This window comes from Acipenser ruthenus, chromosome 22, assembly GCF_902713425.1.
Source record: "Acipenser ruthenus chromosome 22, fAciRut3.2 maternal haplotype, whole genome shotgun sequence".
NCBI lineage: Eukaryota > Metazoa > Chordata > Actinopteri > Acipenseriformes > Acipenseridae > Acipenser > Acipenser ruthenus.
In genome coordinates, this window is record NC_081210.1 from 26,271,559 (window position 1) to 26,294,127 (window position 22,569).

General features: G+C 34.9%; 1 protein-coding gene across 2 annotated transcripts in view; it reads right to left on the reverse strand.

Annotated features, from left to right (window-relative positions):
- Positions 1-10,245: 10,245 nt before the first annotated feature.
- LOC117431223 (gamma-aminobutyric acid receptor subunit beta-2) overlaps positions 10,246-22,569 on the reverse strand; it is a 53,321-nt gene continuing 40,997 nt past the window's right edge. Inside the window, exons 8-10 of one of the 2 annotated variants that reach the window (XM_058996273.1) lie at positions 21,945-22,189; positions 20,337-20,477; positions 10,246-17,218 (exon numbers count right to left, since the gene is read on the reverse strand). In XM_058996273.1, coding sequence (XP_058852256.1) covers positions 16,871-17,218; positions 20,337-20,477; positions 21,945-22,189 — 734 coding nt within the window. In that variant the 3' untranslated portion in view covers positions 10,246-16,870. The remainder of the gene's footprint in view (positions 17,219-20,336; positions 20,478-21,944; positions 22,190-22,569) is intronic. The other variant, XM_058996274.1, reaches the window with a different exon arrangement.

Sequence of the window (22,569 nt, forward strand, 5' to 3'; positions counted from 1 at the left end):
GTGCTTGTATAATGGAATCATGATATATTTGTATTGCTTGTATTTATATATATATATATATATATATATATATATATGAACAGCACCATGTAAGGAACAATAACACATCACTAAAAAAAAAAGGTAAGAACGTTTTACATTTTTGTATACGTTTTTTAGACTCAAGCAATAACAGTCCTCATAGTCTTTTTTTCATTTTTTTTTACTTTTTACCAGATATGTCTGTAAACTGGTCAACCACCTAATACTAATAGCTGTAAGCAGGATCGAACATTCTATAGCTCCGAGTAGTAAAGAATGGAGAACAAAATGGTAAAGCATGACACACTTTGTATAAGGTGATACAAGCAGGTATCAAAGGTAACCACGAAATTACAGAGCAGATTTTTCTGTCTTGTATTGTCCCTTTGCGTCCCACAGACAACATCTCAGCAAATGTTTTCATGTTTTCCTTGGAAAACAATATGAAGGCACTGTATTACAGAACACCCTGCAGTGTTTACAAGAAAAGGCATCACTTAAGCTTTGCTATACCTTGTGTTGCAGTGTTTTCTTCAACGCAATCCTGATTGCTTTTCAATTTTTATTCACAATTCACAGTTGCTAAATTAGCTGGAAATACATTTCTCAAGTGCATTGAGTAAAACAAGGGGCCATTGAGGAAAAAGAAAACCATCCGCGTTGCAGGAGGGAGCGTTATCTGGAAACACTGTGATTCTCACAAGAGACCTTTTCTTTTCCATGGCGGACACTCCAGTTAAAGTTGAGAAGTGCATTTACAACTGATTTATGGGATAATAGTTAGTGGTCAGAGCAGATGACATCTTTTACAGCATGTTTCATGTCATTAAACAAGCAGAAATACATTACTTCTCATCCTAAACACTATTATATTTAACAGAATTGTGCATGTTTATGTTTTTTTCTCTTATTTTGTTTGTGCTTAATTTCAGATATCTGATTCATTTCTTTGCCCACAGAAGATAGATACATGATTTTATGTGCATGATTGAAAACTTAGAACATTCATGACAGTGCCCTAGAAAGTTTAAAATGAAATGTTATGGGATGTAGAAACTGGTATTCTAATCTGCTTTGGGCATAACTACATCCATTTTATGATCTGATTTATTATTATTATTATTATTATTATTATTATTATTATTATTATTATTATTATTATTATTATTATTATTATTATTAACAATAATAATACTAAAACAGTTTCTACTAATTTGTATTGCTGTGGGAAAAAAAAATAATAATTTCATAAGACCCTCTAGGAATACAAATCTGACTGCACCATTTGTCAAAAGAGTATCTCCTTGCTTTCTGCATGTGTATTACCTTCATACAGGGTCAGGATGATTTATTATCCTTTCAATTGATTTGAATATCCACTCTCCAAGCCCTTTTATTTTTTTTTACAAAAATGACTGACTAACTTTGTTCTAATATGATGTTCACAGAAGACCATTTCAATTCAATTCAATTGGACAGATTTGTAAAATGTGATATCTGTTTAACTTTTTCACCTACTGGCGTAGAAACTAATTATAATTAACATATATATATATATTGTGATAAAGTAAAGGGTGTGGTTGTAGATGGTAAATACGTCAGGGCTGAGGTTTTGACAGCACTTTCTACCATCACAAAATGGCAGCAGGTAAAGGACTACATGTCACAAAATGGCCACCCACAGCACACTACAATTCCCACAATGCAAGGTGCCCAGGGTGTGGTAGCCACACCTGCCCTAAATTAGACATAGTCATCCACCTATAAAAGGGCTGGGGCACAGCACGGGGAGGGAGGAGTACAAGGTGGTTAAGAGAGAGAGAGAGAGAGAGAGAGAGAGAGAGAGAGAGAGAGAGAGAGAGAGAGAGAGAGAGAGAGAGAGAGAGAGAGAGAGAGAGAGAGAGAGAGAGAGAAAGAAAGAAAGAAAGAAAGAAAGAAAGAAAGTGCTGGTAAGAATTATTGCTTTAAAACTAAAAGGAAGAAAAATAATTCTGTGTATGACTTGGACTGTTTTGACCACCCTTCTGGCGGATTAACCTGGACTGTATGAGAACCTGAACTGTGTTTGACCCCTGTATGGATTATCACCTAATGCTTTGGATTGTCCAATAAAAAAACAGGCACCGCCCTGTTAAACCAAACTGACAGTCTTGTGGTTACTGTTGATCTGGAAGAGGAGGGGGAACAGAATAAAAATATAGTACAGCAGAGTGTATTTGTTACAATATATATATATATATATATATATATATATATATATATATATATATATATAAATTATCAATCCCTCCTCCCTAATTTATTAAAACCTGAAGGAAAGTCACCTAGCTATTGCAGACACAATCCCGGTTGGAATTGCATTGTCCACCTCTCTGACCTCACATTTTTCTTGCTGGCAGAGCCCACAATGGGGAAGCGAAAACTTTTGCAGGTCTTTGTGTATATTTCAGTATGGTGATAGAGCCAAGTTTTCCTGGATTTACCCCTGCCCTCTGATTATGTGTTAAAATAAAGCCAGATTAAACCTGTTTTCAACTGGCTTTTGTCCTTCATGTAACCTGAAAATGACCACCCCTTGTTAGGAGCAGAAATGCAAATATTTAAAGCTGCATCCACAATCATGTTCAATTTTACACACAAATATTTACATTACAGCTTTACTATATGAGAATGCCATGGTGCCATTTATATTTATTTTCAGAAATTGGTTATCACTCTGAGGGGGATTATAGCTGTTTGCTGCCAGGCTGTTTTTAAACTGAACCAGTGCACATTGGTTGTGTTTTTACAAGTGCCAGGACCTCTCAGACCGAAAAGCACTGAAACAAACCTCTTGAAACAAAAAGCTAACAGTGGATTATATATATATATATATATATATATATATATATATATATATACCACAAGACTGGGTATAGCTAGGGTGGAATACATTTTTGTTAAATAACATACCGGTAAGTGGGATAACATGCTGACTGGGACTAGTTTCATATGTGTCTTTGCTTCCATTCCAATCCAGTGATATGCTGCTGAAATTCAGGACAGAACTGTGCTTCGGTAGTTCAAACAACACTGCCACCTATACATGTTTTATAACAACTTTAAAATGTCAGAAATCATTTCAAATTTCTACTCTTGTTTTAATTTGAGATCCAATTTCCATGAGAACGAGTTTAGTTAAGAAATGTCAACTAATGATCTACCTGCGTCTGACTCATCTGAACAGCCTGTAGCCCCTTCATTAACACCAGTAACGGTAGGAAACAACAGAGAGGCTGCAAACTGACAGGCTGAACTCAAGGGTCTCTCTAAAAAGACAGCTGCGAAGAGACCATAAACAAGGTCCGAAATTAATCCGCGTCAAAGCAGTCTGTTAACAATGAAAGTAAAGATCTGAAAGATAAAATAATCCCTGAATCAATGTATTTAATATAGAAAATACACATTTTATTGTTATTTATTTTAGAAATATACTTTTCCATTTTTACTGTTCCATTATAAATACATGCAAAGACATGCTTGAATCATAGATTTAAACTTCCAACAGTACCTTAAGGTTGGAAACATTCTGTCTTACACAGGCAAGGATACAGTAATGTATCTGTCATTTCTCCAGCGTTAAATTTGGTGCTCATAAGAGCTCTTGTGGATTACTGAGCACAACTCCCTCTATTATCGGTCTTACACCTGTCTACTTTAATAAAGTCAAATGCATGTCTTTGTTACAATTACCGTTCCTAAATGAGTCAGTATATTTTGTTAGCCATCGATTTGCTATTTAAAGACAAACATAAGAAAAGCCTATTAAGTGAAGTCCAAAGGTTAGATAGTTAACACAATGAACAGTATATTGCACTAGTTATTGCACTGGTACTTAAACTAATAAAGTGCATGGAAAGCAACTCAGTACTGCAAATTAATAAAAGCAATCTATGCCTGTATGTCTTCAATGCTGTGTAAGTGTTTATGTGATCGTTCAAATTCAACCCACTGTGATTGCTATGGAAGGGATCCTTGTGTAAGAATACAATCTCTCCTGTTACAAAATGAAATCCAACCTGTGCATTAACCATATGGGATTGGAATGTCATCAACCAATCAAGAATATGGACACGTCCAATCCTTTTATAAGAGACATTAGACCAATGTCCTGTCGATTTTGTCTACAGTAAAGATCCCATGGCACTCCTTTAAAGATAAGCTGGGATGCCATGGCTAAATTCCTACTGTATGCAGCAGAAGAAATCTCAGGTTACCCAGTCTCATTCTCAAACCATTTCCCCCAGCAATCTTAATAGGGTTTGGAAAATGGAATGCCTCACCTCTATCTGACATAAATACCTTCAAATCAATACAGTTCTTCCACTTTTATTCTATCTCGCCTTTTGTGGATTTAAAAAGGAATACCACCACCACTAACTCTCAATCATAAAGTGGAAAGTAACACGGAGAATGATGCATCCACAGAGTAGACAATTAAATCAGAAACACATTTTAAGGAGACGAGGAAAAAAGACAATAAAAGATAGAGATATTAAAATCAAATGCAGCTTTATATTCCCCCTCTCTTCCACCCACTGCAGTATGCAGCTCTGTAATAGAACCAAGAACCTTTGGATTTTGACCAATATGACAGCTTCCATAGCAATGTAGCTCAGGTATATTTATACCTCATTAGTAGACAAGACAGGGGCAGCAGCTGCTAATCTGTAGCTCACACTTATATAATATCTTGTTTTTTTAACAAGCCTTGCCTTGTGTGTGGTAGTGCACTCATTAGCAATAGCGTGTTGGTCAATATTATTTCCATGCATGTAGAAGTTACAAATCTATTTTTACCTTTCTCGAATGCTTTTTTTGTGGAAAGGGCATTCTGCTTACTTGGAAAATGAAAACCCTTGGGAGCCCCTTCTTCACAGGCCATGTTCATTCTATACATGCCAGAATCTCAGCCCTTGTTGCAGTACCAGCAATGCTGTGGTTGGTAGTTTGAATGCTCTAATCAAGCTCAAAAGTTTTAATTATTCTGCTGGAGGCATATATTCTCTTAAGGAGGAGAAACACCACTTGATGTTCTTTCAAAAGGGGCCCTTTGTATAATCCTAAAAATACTGTGTGTGTTGTTTGAATCACTTTATGATATTCTATCTTTTTCTATCACCCATCCTGTGCAGATGACAGTTAATTGATATTGATGTAATATAGCTATCTAATAGTTTGTATCAGATGGAAATTATGTCACATCTATAATTATTCTTATTTAACTATATATTATACAACATAAGAATAAAAAGTTTGAATGGAGAAAAATAAAATCTCAACACTTTTAGTAGGTTATGTCTTTGTCAATTTTGCGACATTCATTTACTGTTGAAATGCTGCAGGGTATACATCATACTGTACATTATAATACTTACAATACAACAGATTAATGCCATATTGAGTAGCCCTCAATAGCCCAAATGAGCAACATTTATCAACATAATTGATACTTTATGGAACTTTTAATATTACAACAATGCATAGGACAATATTACACACAATGCACAGTAGACCTGTAGGGTTTTAAAGGCACATGATTTATTTCATTGCAGTTATATGGAACCCTAAATGCAATTGTTTTTATTGTTATTATTGTTATATAAACAGAGAGCTACTTAAAATGCCAGTGCTCTGGCTTTCTTTATCAGTTACTCCTTTAGGGACCCAAATACACAAGCTTGTTTTGCTTTGGGTAGCTGCAGGCACTATACAGTTAGAATTAGACGCGCTAACAAAACAGATGTTTCAGCAGCATGCAGTATGCCATAGTTTAGCTCACACTGAACAGAGGCAAGGCAGATACAGTCATTTAAGCAAAGCGAGTCTTTGCAGCCTTCATGAATGTTGCCATAGTAGTTTGCTGAAGTGCTCATACAATTGTAATTGTATCATTTTAAAAAAAACATTACCCTTTTTTGTAGAACATATATATTTTTTACAAAACCTCCATAATCCATTAACATTGGATGACTGTGACGATTTGTGCCTTTCTTTTGAGTGTACACAGATTTCTTTAAAGCACAGCCAATTCTTCTTACATAAGGCTGACTCATCCTTATCTTTTTATTCAACATATCTGATTGACATTTACAAAGAGTACAGTGATCTTCCACGCAAAAATGGGTTGTCTCATGTCTTCCACAACATTTTAACAAGCCACCCACCAGGCATCGACGCCACACAAAAGTCTCACTATATAGCCCCTAATTTAGAAGTGTTGGACATGTGTGCCTTTTCTCACCACAGAGTATCTTACTAGCACATTTGAACACCAGTCTCTGATCAGTTATGGTCTTTCTTCAATAATTCATTGTTAAAAAATGTAAATCTCATAATTTATAAATGAAGCTTCTGCATCACACTGAACGTCAAATGGGAAAGGCAGCATGTATGTATGGATGCAGGGTATTTGTATTAAATGTTTAAAGGATGTTTGGGGGAAAAAGAACAACAACTAGAAGGCAAAAGCATATGTCACGCATATTTGATAGCTTTAAAAAATGGTGCATTTCTTACTGCTGTAAATGAATACAAGAGACCTGTATAAATGTAAAATTGTGTGTTTATAAAAGAAAAGTTTATCTTCATTTCTGTATCCTGTGAGTGCAGGAAGATTTTGCAAGAGGTTGCAAGCACATTCAGATTTGGGCTGTTGGCATGCTAAACTGATTGTGTCCCCAGAGAAGTGACCGCGATGGAACCTCCATCTCCTCTCAGTATACTAAAAAGTTTTCTCACATAACACAAGTTTTGTTGGCAGTATTTTAGTACGGTGGTGCTGTTTATAAGTCTACTGCTGCAACTGCTCTGCACAAACCAAATCTTTTCAGCAGACTTTGCAGATGTATACTGCAGTGTTATCCTTCATTGTGTTATCTAAGAGAAACTACTGGTGTTTGACTGAGTGTACATGCACTGCTGTAATTACAGGGATTGAGAATCTGTGGCTTCACTGCCATGATGGTTGAGGGCAGGCAGGTAGATAGGCAGAGCTTCATGGTGAATAGAACAATTATTGTTAAGCTGCCAGTCATATTGCCTGTCCTCTAGCAATTAATTTGCTATTTAAAATAATTTTTCCCGTGAGAAGGAGGAGTAAGAACCAACCTTCCCCTAAGTTTAGATAAGGGCTAGGTTTTTGTTTTTTGTTTCTTTGGTTTGCCTGTAAGGGCCAGAGGCCCATTTTGTAAAACTGTTGCAATTTGTTTTCTTCAAAGAGCACCAGACAGCATTATACCCCAAACTCTGTGACATTATATCACATGGTGCCAAAGCTTTTTGTAAATGTGTACCAAATCAGCCAGCCTATCCGACCAGCCTGTTACAGTAATAATTATGCTCAACAACTAGTCTTCACTTCTATATTCCAGCTGTTAAGAAGTCCATTGGAAAGTGTTCATTTTCTTGCATTGCCTCCCTTCTAAAATAAAGGCAAGTGCTTTTAAGGCTTTGTTATTAAAATGTTTTAACTTGTTCTTCAGCTCTTGATGTATGCAATATCAGCATGTATATTGTATGAATGCATGACAATGAAAGGTACCTGGCTGTACATAAGATATCCTGACCCATCCTGGACTGCATAAGATATCCTGACCCATCCTGGACTACATAAGATATCCTGAGCCATCCTGGACTGCATAAGATATCCTGAACCACCCTGGACTGCATAAGATATCCTGAACCACCCTGGACTGCATAAGATATCCTGAGCCATCCTGGACTACATAAGATATCCTGAACCACCCTGGACTACATAAGATATCCTGAACCACCCTGGACTACATAAGATATCCTGAGCCATCCTGGACTGCATTGCAGTGAATCACATGTATACATTTGTATTTCCTGTAAAATAAAATATGAATCATATACATTCCTTGATTTTCTTGAGTAGAAACATATTGTTATATTATTTGTTTATATATGCTAACAAATGGGCTTGCTTCTCAAAGCCAGACATTGTTCATTGGGTCCTTTTAAACTTGACTCATCTCAAGGGTAGTCATTTTCTTTTTGGACAGGAAGTAGAGTAAAAAATTACAAATTAACGAAATGTATTGATACCTTCCAACCTCTACCAGCAACAGCCACTGAAAATAAAAGTTTCTAGGGGAGCAGTCCAAAATGTATTTTGTCTTGACTGATGTGTGATGCATTGGTTGCCGCTCTGTCTCAGGGGCTATGCGATATATTGCAAGGCCATGAACCCCACACATCTGTCAGCCCCTGGGTTAGTGATCAGTGTGGAGAAGTGGCATAGCAGTATGACAAAACCTACTAACAAGCTTGCAGTTCTCAGAAACTCAGGAGAAAGAACAAAACATGCAGGGTGCTATGCAATGTGTTCTATATGCCAAAGTGTATCCACAAAAGTCTCCATGGAGAATAAAGTGTATGTGCCTCTGGCAATGTTTTCTGTATTGAAAAAATAAGTGATATACTTAATTATGTACTCCAGTTCTTTATTTCAAGTTGTGTTTTTATCCTTTAAGAAAAATACCGGTGGTAATGACACTAATTTTACTGGTGGTTTTGTCAGCTAGAGTCTGGAGAGTAAGAAAGACAATGATTGTTCCCACGTTCTTTAATGTTTTTTTGTCAGTCACTAGAGGCCTTATTTTCAAAGCAATTCCTACATTCTTTAATTGACTCCTTGAAATAGGTTTGATGTTAGTTTTGTAAAATCAACAAGTGTTTTACCTATTTCAAAAAATAGGATTTCATTAAAGCCCAGAGTAAACACTTTGAAAATCTGACCCTAGAAGGATTATTGAAGTAAAATCCAACCATATAGATAAATTCATAGATAAAACACAGATAATGTGCAATGACTGGCAATGGTTAGATTTTTCCATCTTATATAGCATTGGTGCAGTTTTGCAAAGCGACTGCAGAGTTTGTCTGATATTTTATATTTAGCAAACTACGTTGAGTTAGACCGCAGTCTCTTGGCATTTAAAGTGGGGACAGTTCCCAGGTGACATGTTGTAATTTATAGTTGCCTAGCTTTAATAGAGCATTAACCAAAAATTAACTGGATTCCATTAAATGTGATATTTTTTTTCTTTCTGAAAACTGTTGCAGTTGGCTAAGTTCTGTTCAAGCAGCTTTGTGTTTCGAATGATGATTGGTACTTAATTTATTTCTTTCATTTTAAATTGCAGAATGTTGGTTTATTCCTTTCAGTTAAAACTGCATCTCTCTTTCAAATGACTAATGTTTTATTTCTGTCACTGTTTTGAAAGATTAAAGATGTACAACAATGTTGTACTAACTAACTAGCAGACCACAATTCTTTTTTTGTTCTGTACTTGCAAAGAATGTATAATATGTACTGTATTTTAAATCAATTGGGCAACCCATCTTGTTTACCACTGGGTTCTGGTTAAACAGTACTTAGTGGTTTTTCTGGTATATCATAAAATGAAGACAATTGGATTTTTTAAAATTAGGAATTGGACTGGCTGGCATCATATTGCTATCACTTTCCAGATGGCACCTACAGAATAAACACCAGTGATACAAGGTACACACATACCACATTGGAATAACACCCTAGTTTTATCATTAGGTTACCATAGCAACAGTGTGTGAATTATGACTGCAGTGCATTAAATATCAACGCCTTGTGAGAAATAGACCTGCATGACATGATGGGATATTTTGGTATCACATTTGTAATCCTTTTCTGATAGCTTCTCCACTTTGAGCTTCAGATGTAATCAAAGCTCAATTACACATTTTTCTAACCCTTCCTTTCTAAATTACACAAAGAAAGTGAAATATACAAAGATTCTAAGCTATTTGAATCAACACGCATTATTGCATTGTAATTATGGTATCACACTGGTACTGTACTTGATAATGCTAATAACACTAGCATGATAAATCAACAGTTAAAGGCTGGCCATTGCTTATATCATAATCATAACCCCAGTGATAGTCAATTTATCAAGAACTAAACGTTTGCACTTACCTCATTACAAACAACTGAAAAACTGTTTTGATTGGTTAAGGGGTGAGAAATAATGGCTTGTGTTTGAAGTACCGGACTCATGGTTTACCAACACGTACAAAGCAGTTCTTTCCATATCCTCATCAGAATTAAAGTTCATAACATGTCATCTTCACACTTTTACTTCCAGATGTACAGTACACCAAAAAAAGGTCTAACACTAAAAATTCATTTAAATGTCTTTTTATTTATATTGCATTATTTTAATTTCAAGAATTACACACTAGTCAACAGTAGTTTATATTTACATGCAGAAATTGGCTGCAATATATATATGTATATATATTTCTTTTTTTTTTTTATTCCAGAAAATATTTCTTATGACACTACTCATTTACAGTCAACAATTCACTTTTTTTTCCATTTATCCCAGCCCTTGACATTCCTGGCAAGGTGGACATGAAACTTTAATTCAATGTTGTCCACATAGTTTCATTTTTCTAGTCGTCGTTGTCAAAAAAAAAAAAAAAAGAAAAAGAAAAAAAGTTCCATTATGTGCATACAAGAAAACTACTGCATGAAAAATGACTAAATACAGACAAGACATTGCAAAGACAGTGTCCCAGCAGAGCGATGTGTATACATCACAATAGGTCGCAGTTGAGGAGTAGAATCTTATTTTGCATTTGGACTGCTTGAGTTCAATATTTTGAAGACAATATACAGTATATTCCTTTTTTATCATATGCTATTTAAATGAGAAGTTCTTTCCAGGTCTCTCCTGTGTGTTTGTGATCAAAAGCTAATTTGGAATGTTGGAATGTTGCTGAAAACTTGATTTTTTGGTTTTGTTTTGTAAGGGCTGCTGGACTGTATTATATGGCTTCTTTTGTAAACCTGTGCAAATCACATTGCCATAGTACTTTCTAAGGTCATTAAAAATCCTCATTGTACCCAGCTCACCAGGGATTTTGACTATCTACAGCAGAGATGTATAACAAATATTAGCAAGACATTTTAATGTGTGGTATAAAATAAATATATTCAATGTGTTGCAGTTACACATGACACATACTTAAGCCACACCAGCTAGATCCAGTCCAATATTTTCATATGTGTGTATCATTTGTAAAAGTATGGAGACCAAACTGCTTTTTACACAAAGCAGGATTCAATTTGACATTAACTTCTCTGTGAAATGAAATGCGATATATTTTGCTACATTCTGCAATTTTGAATTATTAAATGAAATCAGGGGGAAAAAAAACTAAAATAAAAACGTTTATGACTTCAGTGGTTGTTCACAAGCCTTGCAAGGACACTGTTATTGTATTAAAATGAAACAAAGCTAGAAGCTGATAATTTACTCACTAAGTGTGCAAGTGACACTCAGAAATATTTACATTAATGTTTAACATGTTAGCTTAAACCATGAAATTGCTTTGCATTCGCCTTACAGTAAAGTACAAATTAGGGAGTTAAAAATGTCCTTAAGAAACCTGCTAATATTTACAAGAATGTATTTTCCAAGTGGAGGTCACTCGCAGGATATCTCATATATACAACTAGCAATATGTTTCTGTAACACAGTAACTAAACCCCAGGCGCCCACCCATTGTGAAAAAATTATTACACCAAGATTTTAATTTTTTTTTCTAATAATCTATTAATTAAAATCATATTAAAGCACCAACGGACTCAGATGATTTGGTAACATTTTAAATTAGGCGTCATTAATAAACAAAAAATGAGCACACTATGAACAATTTTAGGCTCAATATACTGTAGCAAAGCAATAAGTGTCACTGTGGAAACAAAAACGAGGATATGCAGCACATCACTGTACTTGCTGTGAAGTAATAGTAAAATACACCAACAAAACAAGCAGCTGCAACAGTAGTATTCGTTTTATCATACAGTATGTTCTAACATTGTTCAAGTCAATTTTTTTTTTCAAGGCTAAATGGGTTTGTCTCTGCATTTTGGCAACTTGATCATGAAAAAGATACATGTTTTTGCCATTGATTGACATTGTATTCTGTTGGTGTCTGTGTTATCAGTTTAAATAATAACAATATTAGCATATTAATTTGGGCATGTTTGTTGAGGACAGTCTAATTAGAAATGTTACCAATAATCTCAGGATCTTTAAATATATTGAATAAATAGCGGAGATTACAAAGCAAAAAATAAAAATAAAAATCATTAAATTGCGCATTTAACTTCCCTGTTTTTTTTTTTGTTTTTTGTTTGTTTGTTTGTTCAAAAGTAATAAAGATAAAACATGTCATTCCGTTACAGTCTACAGTCATCTTTACAATTACCATTCGGAAGATGCTCCAAATAGTGTTCAAACTTTTTTTTTTTGCAAACCTTTTGTTCATGACAGGTGTCTGTTAAGATTACAACTGTACATCGAATTACTATATTTAATTTTGCAATGGAAATATCTAAACATGCAATATTGCTTTGCATGAATTACTTTGCATGTGATAACATATGTAAAAAAAAAACCATATTAATCTACATATGTTTTTGTTTCTTTCTATTTGATTGATGTAATTTACTTGAGATTAAAAAGTAGAAGGGATGCTCCTGAGGCCAATTATAATTACAGAAAAAAAGTGCAAAAAATGTAATATTTAAATCCACTTTTAGAATATACACTCCATTAAAAAAATTATACCCTGTTAAAATATCAATGTAATCCAAACAGAAACACTGTGGAATATGAAACCTGAAGGCTTCGTATGCTAGTGGTGACACCAAGCAGTGCTGTGCTTTTTAATATTCCTGTTTTATGCAATGCCTGAGCCACTTTGCTGCTGAAGACTTTTCCACATACAGTATCTTTTAGTACGGAATTACTCACACAGACGGAGAATACTACAGGCTTTCAGATGTTTGATCCTGTAAAGAACAACATATATGAATGCATAAACAGTTTTTCAGCAACACATGGGTTACAGTTTCTTTACTCCAGTTTGAACAATGACAAATAATAGTCTTCTTCATGATTAAATATTACTTTAAAATCCATGCGTCTGAACTGAACCTTTTTAAAGACATAAGCCATTCAAGACCCCCCCACCAAAACCCTGAAATACTAAATATAAACATAACATTCCTTATGTAAACACGGAAATATGCTTCATGAATCTTCACTTAAATTGAAATGCATATCATAAATGTTAACAATCATATACAGTATATATTTACAGATTACTGAGGAAGGTAACATTGAAACTGTGCCTTGCTGTTCGTCATAATTTGTTGTGAAATGTCTATAACACAACAACCTTAAGTGCTGGCTCAGTATCCCATATTGTGTATAATTTAAAATGCAGAAAAAACAAATTGTTGGGACTACTCAGAATTGCTGACAATTTAAATTGTGAATTGGATTTGTAATATTTTTTTCTATTATATGAAATCCATTAGTATCTGAACATATCTGAAAGAAAGTAACAAATTAAAAGTGAAAAAGGTTTCAGACTCTTTTTTTGTTGCATAATGACTTTCATTGGAAATATATTATGTTACTTGGTGTTATTGATTCTTGCAAAAATCAGGAACATGTAAATGTATGAATAAAGTAAGTGGTAGAGGGATCAAAATTGCCAAGGACAATGGCCCATTATAACAGTATACACAACAATTGATTTATTGATAGATAGATGAACTCATGGTAAACGTACGTTACTTAATTTGAAATACTTGTAAGTACTTTTAGTTTTCCATGTAACTTGCAATTTATTGTTGAGAATTCCTCTAGTTCCTTAAAGCTTATTTAATACAACGTGGGGTGTGAGCTCATTTTTTAATCTTTTAAAATTCATACTTTTTTTTTTTATATAATCTAGCTTGCTTGGGCATAGGGGCTTTATCTATACGGAGGTAGAAAAGTGAGTATTTGGGGGATTTGGCAATGGACTTGCAGTCTGATTTATTTCAATATGTTTGGCAACAGACTTGCAATGTGTTTTCCTTCGGTTAAATCTGTTGGATGACAACTTAATAAGAAAGGTAGCTCAATTCCAATGTTCACAACATTGGTTTGATTTGTCACTTACATTCACACGCTGACACTGCATATTGCAAAAGTTGAAGGTCAATTTATGCACTCTGTTGAGTTTTTCTCTAGATCCTGTTTGTTTTATCAGGATAGAAAAGTCTACTATATTATCAATGGTTTATATAAAAGGACTTCCATGCAGTGCATTCATTTCAGATGTACTCTTCAAAACTTGGGATTTAGATTATTTGATTTATTTGTCCACATACAGGTACTGTACAACCAGAGATGCATATATTTTTAATACTCAAGGAACCAGTCCTAAAGTTGGCAGGGCACGTTTGGAATACAGCTATGTTGCAAAATGTATTTTTTGTCTCTCTTGCTCTTTAATATTACATCAACCTTAGGGGGTTTTAAGAGATCACTGTTTGTTATGTCCATTACTTTAAAAGATGTGTGTCATTACTGTTAATGGTGAAAACTTTTTTTATTTTTATGTTTACTGCCTTTAACCCTTTGCAGTCCATTTATTAATTGCGTGTCAGGCACGCCAGGTCTAATTAATTTTCACACGCGCAGTTAATTTTATACGCGCTGTTTAAAAGTTTTTTTTTTCACAGTCAGACTGGTTTAAATGGCCCTGCATATCAACAAAGCACTCACTAGGCATCTCCAGCCCCGCCCCACCCTTTCGTTTGCTATAACGGTCACCTATGTAAGAAATAAATAATAATAATAATAATAATAATAATAGTCGTACATACCGATCGATCATCTCCGGATCACTCGTTTTATCACCAAACTCCTCAATAATGCGATCCAAGTCATTATTTTATTACTATAACATCTGAAAAAAGCTCTGCAAATGTCCATGATAGTCTCTGTGCGCTGACGCACTCAGCCAGCTTGTTTACTATGACCGCCCCGTTATCTGATACCTGATACCATGTATGACTATTCATGAGATACGCCTTTTTTTTCGACTTGTCTCTGCTCCTGTCGCTCCCACTCGGCAATTGAATGGTTTTCTCGGCTTTTTCCGGAGAAAAAACGACTAAACACGCGTTTATTGCGTTGCTATAATGATGTCGGACCCAGTCCGACAAAGGACCTGTGAGGAATAATTGCAATGTCGGACCCAGTCCGACAATGGACCGCAAAGGTAAGTAACCCATAAAAAACTAGACCAATCATCTTCATCATTGGGTACCGTCCTGTCTTACAATAAATATACAAAAGTACAGTTCTGTTATATCAGGCCATGTTTATATACAGTAATCTGCTTTTAAGAATGTCAAGCAAGTAATTGAACTTTAAAAAAACTGGGAAGTCAATTATGATTGAGTGTCTCATTGTTTAAGTTTCAGTTGGTTTATCTCATTCAGTAAATAAGAGTCCTAGTAGAAATATTTGTTTGTCATTAGCAGCACGTTCTTTGCAATGACTGGCAGCACAAAATGCTTGACCTAGAAGGGTCCTTGGCCCAGTTGGCTTTGGTCAATCTCAAAATTGATTTTATAGTGCTGAAAATGAATCATCCCAGAATTCAAACTTGACCAAAATGTGAATTCTATCAATGTAAGAGAAACATATGCATGTCTATTTGTCATAAAAGGGTAGTCTCTTGTTTTGTATCTTCTTAACAGTTAGAAAGCCAGTCCTTCAAACACAAAATAAAATAAAATAGAATTGAATGACGCAACATAGGGAATCAATCAGCTGACCACATCAGACCATTTCTAAAGCCTTGTATCCTCTTTTCCTGTACATGGAAAGTGGAACAAATACAAATAAATAAATAATATTCAATTAATGTTCTGAAAGCCATGTGGTCAGAACATAAGTGCACATGCATTTGTAATAGTTTTACGAAATAATATGTTCCTATTTCTTATGACCTAGGCTCATTATATATCTTAACCAAAAATAAAAATGATAATTTATATTAAATGAAATAAATAAATAAATAAAGCTGTGTTCCAAAACAATAACTCCTAGAAGTGAAATGTTGTTAAAGGAATTGAATAAGGGAAAAACTTCTGAAGTGCCACTTTGAATACAGTACGCTCCCCCTTACATGCAACTTAAGACAACATTTGTGACAGAACATAAGACCATGAAGTTGCTGTAAAATGTTTCCAAATGGAATGGGCAGAAAGTAACCAAGGCCACACTACCCCCACGCCCCACAAGTTGTCCTATAAATACTTCACAAAAACACAATGGGAGGCATGCAAAATAAGGTAACGGTAGAACACAAATGATTCATATAAATGTATACTTTAAGTGACTTTCAGCTGTTCTGCCTGTATCAGTAAATAAAAAATACGATACAACGTGAAATCAGACATTTAAGATATGTCTGTTTAAACGATGTCATAGTGTATTCTGATGTGTTTTTTTTTTTTTTTTTTTTTTTTTTTTTTATAATTGCACTGGTCGGAATTTGGTTTGACCCATTGAAAGTTCCAGAATTTGATCAATTAAGACAGGAAAGGTTATAAAGTCACTGTAATGTGAAAACATAAATACATAGATACATCAATAAATAAATAAATAAATAAATAAATAAATAAATAAATAAATAAATAAATATGAACATAATAGTGGAGGCTTAATTGATGGATTTACTGTATATGCTAAATTCTGGAACAGGCACCGTTCACTGTTTCTCACACCTCTAAGGTTGTATATGTGTTAGCCAGCAATTAAGGTGTTCAAAGATCAAATGTAGTTAGTCCTGATTTATTTTGGATATAATAATTCAAAAGTCTGGCTTGTGTTGTAAAATGAATCAACAAATTGAACGCTGTCTTCCGCATTCCTCAGTCTTCTTAATTCACATAGTAGAGCCAATAAACAATGTTGAAGAAGGAGAAAACCATGGGGAAAATCACCCGTGACCACCGGTCGATAGAGTTTACATCAGTCAAGTCAGGGATGGTGATTTTCAACTGGGAAGCACGCCTTCGTAGCCGGCTTTTCTTCTGTCCTACATGCCTTTCCATAGCATTCCGTCCAAAGCTATGCCTGGCCAATCCAGCCTTGCGGTACTGAAGGGTGGAACTATCATAAGCAAGCATGGTGCTTCTTGGGTCACTAAGGCCCAATGTGAGCTCAGAGGCAGCCATTTCATTCTTCATTTCAAGTGTGCTCAATAAAATATTTTCATGAGGATCCATCTAAAATGAAGACATATATTGTGTTATTCTAAAAGACATTTAACAATAAACAATACATTATTAAAGGTATTATGCTTTTTTAATACAATATATAATACATTGTAGGCCCTGTGATACATCCATATTAGATCTTTCCTATTCATGTTGAAGTGTCTTAAAAAGGGCCTTTTGTTGTGTTTTTCATATTGACAGTGAAAGGTGACAATGCTTCAGTCTGCAGGTTTATCAGTCAGTGAACAGTGCAAGTATTCATAGTTTTCACATCTGTAACTCCTAAGAGAGTCAAAACGTGACTGCCATGAGTCAATGTTCAATCCATGGTGAACACTCAATTTTGCTTGAGTGGAAAAAGATGAGACAGTGTTAACATGAACAAATGCAAAAACAAAGGCTCATTTTCCTGTGGGGAATAAAACAATTGCCATGCTACATTACAAACGCAAAGCCACCTACTGTAGGAGCAGTAAACATATCGATCATTGCTTGCACGTTTTATATTGCTAAGGTCATTTTATTATAGTACCAGAACTAGAATTTTGATCTGAATCTATCAGTTTAACTAAGATATTGTTTTTAATACATGCTTGTGTAGTATTCAGTATATCCTTTATATATAGAGGTGGAAATGGCAAAAATGTTTAAAAGCATGAGGGAGTGTAATTCAATTCTGCGTAGTTGACCTGTAAATTAGGAACATTTATTCTTGCTGTGCTTCCATTACCATAATGGGGCATTATAAAACAGCAGTAAGGTGACTGGCTTCTTTTTTGGCACAGATGAACAGCGATATACTGTAAGATATATATTATTATTGTGATAGCTTAACAATACATGGCTAGTAACTTGGATTTATTTGTTATACACTTGGAGAAGTACAAACTGTTGCAATACTGTATGAGGTGGGAACATTGGAAATGCCATTCCAGTACAGATAGACTGATTTGCATGCATGCTCTTGTTAAATGGCAAAGTTATATGCTTTAGTCTTTTCTTTGTTGATGCTTTTGTTACAGTAAACCGCTGGGGAATCAGTACTGTAAGTACTACACTGGTGTAACATCATTCTCTACAGACGTGACAGAAAGGCTTTTTTAGTATTTGTTCTTGTTTTAGTTGGCAGCAATCGTTAATTCTTGTACTAGGCTCTCACACTGTTATGTGTACTGTAATCCTTTATATTATATCAAGTACATCAATTACACAATGCTATAGAGAAATGACCTTGTATTGCTTTACTGTCTTATAAAACAATCTAGACATGCAAATACAATATACTTAAACAGTATAAGCTGTGGTTGCAAGTCAGATAATGTGAAGCTGCCCACAGATGTAACAAAGTCTCTGTTTTAATTTATTTCCCCCCTAACATTTTGATTTGATGGAAAACAGAACCATATTTCACAGTGCGCTTCATCTATGAGTTAGAAGAATGTTTATGGTTTAGAAGAACACCAGTTGCCTGGCAAAGTACTTTATTGTAAATCAGGCATCTTGAGGCCATGTTTTATAACTTAACAGTCAGGAGCTGGATAGGGCTTCCTTCAAGCTGCCTTTGGATTAAGAGAGATCAGCAATTTTATCAGCGAGGTGAAGGAGTCAAGACAAAATTCTGTGGCAAGAAGGCTGTGTTTCTGTAGGATAGGTTAACGTTTGGAAAATTGAAATGAAATCCCTGTGAGGGACAGAGCTTGCCTTCTGGTCCAGAAGCTCCCAGGTGGGAAACAGGTGGGCACTCAGCTAGTAGGAAATGAACATGCAACAATACTAAGCCCTTAATCTACCAAGCAATGCAATGTCAGATACGGAACAGAGCCCTGTTAAGCTGTAGTTTGTTTTGTGTTGTTTTCTAATGCTCCGATGAAAAAATTCAGACAATTGCAAGACAATAGAAAAGCAAATGCTCACTAAATTAGTTAATTCTATAGGAACTGTATAAATGGTCCCCTGACATATCACAAGTCCCTAAGGATTCAATAGCAATAGTCATAAATCAATACATTGCTCTGGAATTGGGGCCATTTTTGTACAAAAAAGATAAAAGAAAACAAATTTCCAAACATTTCCAGCAACATGATAAATGAACCTGGGAACAGAAACCTGAAATCACAGAGCAAGATAACTTTGATAATGTTTAGCATCAGAATTCCTCAAATCACATGCACTTGATCGAGAGGCCAGATAATTTTAGGTTTCTTAACCAAAGAATCCATGGATTCACGAAAAAAAAAAAAAAAAAAATATATATATATATATATATATATATATATATATATATATATATATTTTAGCTCAAAGAGCCAGCTGCCCAACGTTTCGATATGTTGTACATATCTTTCTCAAGGGAGCCTGTGTTTGAATCCAAACATTGGAGGTATTTATAGGTTTTTGACGGCATGACAACTACTTGTTATTGTTTACATTCAAATTCATGATTTATTCTTACATGATGTAATGGTGTTCTATATCTTGTGACATCATTTTTACTTTATATATATATCCTTTACTTATCTGATGGGTCACAGCAGTGTCGTGATTCATAGTAAGGTTTATAAACAGCAATCAACAAATAACAAGGTCATTTTCAATTCAATTCATACTATAGCAAACGTGAATTCTTATTTTAAGACAGAATAAACAGGCCTATATAGGACATATGTATGCAAGCTCTGTTTTTGAACACACAGCTCTGGTTTGCTTTGCTAGCTTCAGACCTGACCAGACCTGACCCTGATGCTTATCAATGATAATAGGGTTCGAAACCTATATCCAATACTACTGCAAAAACAATTCACATCCTCATTTACGATCAATACTGTTGTTTTTTTTTTCGATTACTGTGTAACCATGCTCAACTCCTTTTATCATTATCGAGCCATTTCAGTTTGTTTTATGACCTCTTGTTTCAGGATTTCAAACTCTAGACTGCAGTTTGTATCAGGAGACCACAACCTCCTCACTCGCATCCTAAAAGCTTTGTTTTTTTTTTTTAAACTGTACAGTACAGTTGTATAACGAATAATAATAATTTTATCAGTTTGTTCTTTGTGCAAACAGAACTGGCACAAAAAGGGAAACCGCAATGTACATATTCATTTTTACTTTTGTTTTAATCCAGTACCTTATTCTTTTGCTCGCCCAGTCCCATTGCTGCATCCTCCACAAAGATTGGCTCCCACATTGAGTCATGAGCATCAATTTCCCTCTGTTTCATTCTGGCATACAGTGCATCGTCTCTCTGAACTACATTTCCCACCATCCACTGCAAGTATACAATGTTATCAGGTCAAGGTGCACTTGTGATAGTTGCTAGGAGATATAAAGTGCCCGGAAATTCAATTTAGCCTGGTTCACCAAGATCAACTTTAAATCTGTCACACAAGTTTTAGACTACAGAGAATGCAATTGTTTTGGCAGAACATAACAATACAGTAGTTTGTTGCTGAGAACATGCAAAATTGTCCCAATATATCATATTGATACCTGCCGCAACAGTTCTCTACAGAAAACGTATATATTTTCCTATATTAAAATGAGACGTTTAAAAGTAAAACATTATCAGAAACGGCCTTATCACAAATGTTATAAAAAGCTTACACAAGTCATTCGATGAAAGTCATGTTAGTGTTATAAAGCACAAGTAAAATAAATCTAAAAAATAAATGGCTTTGTACTACATTTGTACTACAACAGAACAATACTATTTGTATTAATATTTGGGGGGATTTGATTGCAGCTGCATAATTAATATGATTGGTGTGTATTAAAGTGGTATTGTTTAATGAAATGTTAAACCATTTTTAGGAGCCTGGGGTCAAACACAAACAAAACTGAAGTGATTGAGATTAATTCTGTAGTTTATAAAGTGCACTGTGTATAACTCCTAACGGTTCACGTTGTCAATAAAGAACTACCAAACAGCAATTGATACCAGAACAGCACTTTTACTATGCAGTGAATTGGTTTTCATTTGGATCTTATTTAAAACACTACAAATAAAGCTATGTAAAACATGAACTTCTTTACTGGATATCGGTGTCCAGAAAGTTGTCTATGGTACTGTATGTGAAAAATAAAGATTGTGGAAAGGTTATAATGTCTGCAACTCCTGGTGGACTTTACAGTACGCCCTTCACAGAACAGAGTTATTCAGTGCTGGTCCACAGATAGTGCCCGTAGCATTGTACTTGCAATTTGAACTTGCAATGTAGCTTAAACAGTGTTCATCTGAAGATGAAAGTAGTCTTCAGTGATTAACCAAAGTGTATCTTTGTATGAGTACTGCAACCTGGAAAATTACCATCTTGGTTTCCCCACAGAGGACATCTTCAATTCATAAACCCTTTGTCACAAAGACACATTATTTTGACAAAAACTTTGTCTTCAAAGGAAGGGGGTCTTACTTGGACTGTCTTTAACATTAAAAGTTTTAATTACCCTTGGAGGAATGATTCAGAGAAACAATCAAATACCTCCAGATATGAATGTTAGCTTTCCTTATTCATTAGCTGGGAGAAACCTCATAAAGGGCTGAACTTCTGTTTATTGATCCTTATCATGACCAATATATAGTTATTTTCTTTTTCTTTTTGACAATTTTTTATCATATTGGCATGAATGAGCTTAGCTTTTGTAAAACAAAAAAGTGGCAATTATTAATTGATATGATCTATGAAATGTACTGCATTCCCTTTTACTGGGCTCATTCAAACAAGGCCATGGTTCCTACCTTGTTAGCTTCCATTCGTATTTTCTCATTGTTTGCAGTTGCTGCTTTCTCTGCTGCCTTCTTCTGTCGCTGTGGCCCCCTCCCAAAGAAGATGTAGTTGACCAGTGCATACTCCAACAGGGCCAAGAACACAAACACGAAGCAGCACATCAGGTACATATCTATGGCTTTGACATAGGGGATCTTGGGGAGGGTTTCTCTTAAGTGAGTATTAATTGTTGTCATGGTGAGCACCGTTGTTATTCCTGGAAAGAAACACAAACTTGAGAATAATAACAAACTGTACAGGAGCCTGTAATGTGTTCTGTAAGATAGATTCCAATCACTTATTAAAAAGCAACGGTTTGGGATAAATACATTAATCTCAGGACATGATGTGCTTTGGTTTTAAATCACCTACTCCTTTAATTTCCACCCATTTTAAACTACTGTACAGTGCTTGAGGAGGTATAGTATTCAGTATAAACTATCCAAATAATGGCCTGCAGACAACATTTTGGAAAAAGTAAAGAGTCAATTTTTCTACTGAGCTTGAAGAAATTCTCTTACTGAATTACCCTGGGCAGATGGAGAGATGGTAAAGATGAAAAGAGACGATTGGATGAAATACTCCACAAAACTCACA